The following is a 6084-nucleotide window of genomic DNA, read 5'->3' as shown; positions in this document are numbered from 1 at the left end:
TCATCCTGGAGCAGTCGTTAGAGTGGAACTCTCCTGTTTATGCGACCTTTGTGGACTATGAGAAGGCATTCGACAGCGTTGCTAGGGAAGTGTTGTGGAAGCTGCTACGCCACTATGGCATCCCAGAGAAATACATCACTCTTAAACGGAAGACCTATGAGAAGTGCACCTGTAGAGTCATCCACAACGGAGTTCTTTCAGAACTGTTTGAGAAGCTCACTGGAGTGCGCCAGGGTTGCTTGCTGTCGCCCTTCTTGTTCCTGCTTGTCATCGACTGGATAATGCGGAGGACGACAGGAAAACATCAGGATGGCATATAGTGGACACTCACGACTCGGCTAGAAGATCTGGAATTCGCCGACGACATCGCCCTTCTCTCACATAACCACAGGAGCATGCAATCCAAGCTAACAAGACTGGCAAAAATCTCAATGCAGACGGGCCTTAGGATCAGCAAATCCAAGACGAAGGTGATGAGGGTTAAAACCAGGAATACAGACAGGATAGAATTAGATGGGGATGAAATCGACGAGGTGGAGGACTTTGCGCACTTTGGAAGTAACATCAGCAAGGACGGTGGATCTGATCAGGACGTACGAGTGAGGATCGGAAAGGCAAGAACTGCATTCGCCATCTTGACACCTGTTTGGAGATCAAAAGTGATTTCCAGAAAGGCCAAACTACGGATATTTAACACCAACGTAAAGTCGGTCCTTCTTTACGGCTCTGAAACGTGGAGAGTAACAAAAGAAAACTCCACCAAACTGCAGACCTTTGTCAACAAATGCCTGAGATCCATAATGGGCATCCACTGGCCAGAGATCGTAACAAATGACGAACTATGGACAACAACTGAGCAGGAAAGGATCAAGATTCAGATAAGAAGGCGAAAGTGGGGTTGGATTGGGCACACCCTCAGGAAAACTAACTGCAATGTGACCAAGCAGGCACTGAGATGGAACCCACAGGGGAAGAGGAGCCGAGGCCGTCCCAGAAACAGCTGGAGGACGCTAGATGACGAGGCGAGCAAAGCAGGCTATACCTGGTGGCAGCTTGGTTTTTCAAATAGCGCGAAATCTAAAACAGAATTATTCTCGGGTTAGAACAAGAAAAATACCAAAAATTTAAAAACGATCTCTGGCTAAAAATGTTTATAGATATACGAGCTTTCGACTGTTAGATCTACAAAATTGCGAACCATGCGTGGTCCCATGAACATTCTATTGACTTTAACAACGCCTCCTTAATTGACAAAGGCAGTTTCCGAATAAGGAAAACATTAAAATCGTGGCATACTATGGTGACTCCAAATGCCGTCAACAATTCCTGCCCCTGGGCAATACAACATTCTTTTTACACACATTCATAATTAATTTACATAGTCCATTCTTTTTGTTTTTACTCATTTATATTCATATTTCGTCATTCATCTTTACCCGTCGAAGACTGTAGATCTAACAATCGAAAGCTCGTATTTCTATAAACATTTTTAGCCAGAGATCGTTTTTAAATTTTTATTATGCTCAACCCTGGCTACGGTCCTTCAATATTTTTAAGAAAAATACCGTGCTGAACTTAACGAGTAATGGCCGAGTTATATCTTCAAGTTGTGCAGTCGTCAGGTAGTCGTAATTTAAATACTTCAATATTCAGTTCACAAATTATCAAACTTGTCACTACTCAACATTGAAAACAAGTTGGGCAAACTTGTCAATTTTTTATACTCAACCAAATGATCTTTTTGCAGTGTGACTGTTTTTCATTGCTGAGCTGCTTGTAAAACCCACTCACCAGGAACTGAAGTCTGGTATTGGCAAGGCAGGTTAAAGACACACATCTTTGGTGAAGAAAAAACATCGAGAAAAAAGAAAAATGCCCAGAGCTATAGTGATAGCTCTTCAAAATCATTTTATTTAAGTGCTAAGGGAATATTGTGCACAATTCTTGGTGAATACAGTCCCTTCTATGTTTTAAAGCGATTTTCGTTGTGTTTAATTAGCCATCAATTTTACTTTGGGTCCATGACAATCTTCGAGGCAGCAGACTTAAGGTTTTCCGTATACGAGCTCATTTACATTTGAGGCAGATTAATATTATGTCATTGAAAGTAGACAGTTACAGGATAACAGTGATAACAAATTTTTATCACATAATATAATAGTAGCAGAAAAGACAAGCATCGCGCTAATACTTTAGAATATAACTAAAAGACACTCAACAGAGAATTAGAACTTCGACCAAGTAAAATTTAGAGGCTTTAATTAATATCCCTTACACCTTTTTATTTCTGAAGCAGATGAAAGGAAGTCTTAAAGGAAAATAAATTTCGAATAATTTGCCTTGTTTATTGACATAATCCATCGGTAGAATAGTTACGCACCGAAATCCGTTTTGCCGAGCGAAGTAAACCCGTCTACATTTGGCCAAAGCTTCATGGCTCTCAATCAGCGAACGAACGTTCGTTCGTGCAGTTCAATAAAATAACGAAAATAAGAGAATTTAAATTAGCAAGATCGAGTTTTAAAAGTAAAAGTATGCTTCATTCTTGGCTAATATTTTCTTAATTAACAATTGATTTTAGAGTTCAGAAACGAACGGTTCATAATTTGTTGAAGAGGAAAAGCATCAACAAGATCAAGCAGCGACGAACGCTGGTGGGCGTAGCTTAATTAGTCTTAACTTCGGGCGGGATAAAAAGAGAAATTCGGCGATGTTGAGGATTATTGAAAAGCAAACCGCGCTACCTTGACAGTGAACATTTAAACCGAACTCTGGCGCAATTTCCAAAAAAGGCTGTTCCCTTCTTTTGCCACAAATGAATGCGAACATTAGATGGCCAGATAAAGATGAAAATACATCAGTCAACACTGCGTCAACAGTTATTTCGCATCATAAACATTTGCCATATTGTTTTCGCTTACATTTGTCATTTTTCCATCAGGTCAATATTATATTTCTCCTTGAAGTTTGACTGGTTTTCATTTACACTGAGACTACTTACCAGGATCTACAGTTTCCTATCAAGGTTGGTTGAAGTCTATGCCAAAATAGATGATAATGTCTACTGTCAGTTAAAGCAGTTTAATAATAGCATGGAAAGTTAATTTCTTTTTTCGTGTGCCGCGCATTGCATATGTAGACGTTGTGATGATGTGATAAATTTGAACGCCATACAACACGTTTTATCTTCACCTGTCATTGCTCTAACATTGTCGTAAGATATTTAGGCGCTTACATTCAACAATATGATGTGTTCTCAACGTTATAAATTTATCTCGGATCACAAGAAAGGAACGTTTTCCTTCGAGAAAAGGAAAACTTTTACATTTTTAATTTATTTCTAACTTAATGGAATATTTGGGTTCTTTACTTGTCTTGTGCTGGCACAAATGGAATACAAGACATCCCGACGAAAGCAACTTGTATTGAATGGAAAATTAAACTGAACACAAAAACTTGCTCATCAATAACTGCGTGTTTGCTTCTATCTATATCAGTCTATCTCTTTATGGAGGTGCCTTACTTATGACGGCCGGACGTACCATAGCATGCTCGCTAAAACTTTTATTAAATTTAGCTACTGTTCTACCTGTTTTTCGAGATAATGCCCTCACAAGGAAGGAAGAAGTTCCTACCGCCCTGTTGGAGGGCTCGACACTGCCCTTTGTGCGGGGATTAGCCTGGAACCCGACTGTTTATCCAAATTGCCGGTTTAAACATCGTGGCAAATGTTTTCTGTCAAGTAGAGTGCAATACATGGCCAAAGGGACAAGCAGTTTTAACTTGGGCAGACACTTGCTGTCTTGTGGCGATATAGCGACTAATCCTGGACCTAAAGGGACGAAAACTTCACCGAAATATCCTTGTGGGGAATGTCAGAAAGCAATAAGAAACAACCAGGACGCCATTTTGTGTATCACCTGTAACAAATGGTCGCACGCCAAATGCCTACCAATGTCTCGTCCTATCTTTCAATACTATCTAGAAAGGCCTGACATTGAATGGTGCTGCTCCGCTTGTGCTCTTCCGCCATTAAGTGATTCTTTCTTCGTAGTAGACTCGGAAGGAGAGGCATTATCCAGTATAATGGAAACCAATCCACCGGAAAGTGATCAAGAGAGATTAGTACAAGACAATGCTGCCGAACAGCCGCTGTCTGAAGACGAGGAAATCATTGCGGATAACGCTCAGCTAGAACTTTTAAGGAGATATCACGGTAAGGATCTTTTAATTGCCCATCTGAACATTAACAGCATTCAAAATAAATTCGAAGAACTCAGGAGTACTATCAAGACAATTGGCGCTCACATAATGTTTATCAGCGAAACAAAGATTGATGCAAGCTGCCCGAATGCTCAGTTTACAATACCGGATTATTCCCTTTATCGTAATGACAGGAAGAGAGGCGGTGGTGGAATTATGGCTCTAATATCAACATCACTCAGTACGAAACGGCTTAAGCTCGACAAGAATTTCAAGACATTGGAAATCATTGCTTTTGAGGTTAAGACAGAAACAGGCAGTATGGTAATTATCGGTATTTATCGTCCCCCGAGGGCTTTATGCGGTGAATACCAACTGTTACTTGAAAATGAACTCAGTGAAGTTTGCAATTGGGCAAGTTTACAAAGCAACTTTGTCGTAGCTATTGGCGACCTGAATCTGGACAGAATTTGGCCTGACAAACCTGAGGGCAAATTACAACTGGATTTAGAAGTCGAACAAGGTTTTCAGTGCCTAATTACTAAGCCAACAAGGATCGAAAAGCGCGGAACAACAATAACGAAGAGTCTTACTGATGTGTTACTCAGCAACAGACCTGAAGTTTTTCGGTGTTCAGGCAACTACTATCCCTGCCTGACTGATCACTGCCTCATTTATGGAGTCCTAAAGCAGAAAATAAATCCTAACAAACCTAAATTTATCACTTTCAGAAGTTACAAGAACTTTAACTCTGATGTTTACCAGCAGCTTTTGTCCTCGTCACCTTGGCACATAGGGCAATTGTTTGACGAAGTTGACGATCAAGTACATGTCTGTAATCTGCTAATTAATGACATACTGGATGAAGTGACACCTGTGAAAAGAATGAGAGTGCGTGATAAGGACGTTCCATTCATGACATCCGAATGGAAAAAAGCAATCAGGACCAAACCAAAGGCCACGGCAAGGTATTTAAAAAACAAGACACCGGACAACTGGGAGCTCAGACGAAAGTCTAGCAACGAGGCAACTAAACAGAGAAGGACAGCGATAAAGGAATATTGGAGGAAAAAGACAGAGGACTTGAAAAACAACCCAAAGGCGTTTTTCAAGACTTTCAAACCTTTCTGAAGTACAAAGGGCTGCACAGAAAGAGAAGATATTCATTTAAATGTGAATGGAAATGTGATAAAAGACCAAAAGCAAGTTGCGGAAGTACTAGTAGAGCATTTTGCTACGTTAGCAGAAGGAATAGGAGGTGCGGCAGTTGAGCGTAATTCAATGGAAGATTTCAAAGATCACCCTAGCGTTCAAAAGATCCAACGGGAGTACGGGAACTCGACGCAGACCATCGAAATCAAACCTGTTACGCAAGGGCAGGTTCTCGCTGTTCTTGAATCGCTGAACATAAACAAAGCTACTGGCAGTGGCGGTATTCCATCTAAAGCCCTGAAAATAGGAGCGCAACAGTTGTCCAAACCAGTCACGACCCTTTTCAACTCGTCTCTAAGTACTAGCGTGTGGCCCAGTGCTTGGAAGAAGGGGGACTGGACCCCGGTGTACAAAAAAGAGGACAGGCTTTCTAAAGAGAACTACAGGCCAATTACCATCCTCCCATGTCTAAACAAAGTTCTGGAAAAACTGGTGGGTCAACAGATAGCCGCAGGTTTTGACTCAGGCATGTATGAAAACTCGATTGCTTATCGTAAACATTACAGTTGTGAAACTACCTTGATTACCCTGGTTAAGGCATGGAAGAAGGCAAAGGACGAGAGTCTTGTTGTGAACATTCTTTCCACTGACATGTCAAAGGCGTTTGACTCTCTGCACCCACCACTGCTGTTGAGTAAGCTTAAAGCATACGGTTTCAAGGACGGACTT

General features: G+C 41.0%; 1 protein-coding gene across 1 annotated transcript; it reads left to right on the top strand.

The window, feature by feature from the left end:
* Positions 1-3013: 3013 nt before the first annotated feature.
* Positions 3014-5346, top strand: LOC149097841 (uncharacterized). The gene has a single exon (XM_089278465.1). The coding sequence runs from the start codon at positions 3526-3528 to the stop codon at positions 5332-5334; it is 1809 nt and encodes a 602-aa protein (XP_089134591.1). The 5' UTR covers positions 3014-3525; the 3' UTR covers positions 5335-5346.
* The last annotated feature ends 738 nt before the right edge of the window (positions 5347-6084 follow it).

Source organism: Orbicella faveolata, unplaced genomic scaffold, assembly GCF_042242905.1.
Source record: "Orbicella faveolata isolate gen_17 unplaced genomic scaffold, um_ofav_v1 contig_46, whole genome shotgun sequence".
NCBI classification, from domain to species: Eukaryota; Metazoa; Cnidaria; class Anthozoa; order Scleractinia; family Merulinidae; genus Orbicella; species Orbicella faveolata.
This window is presented reverse-complemented; position numbering and strand designations above follow the sequence as displayed.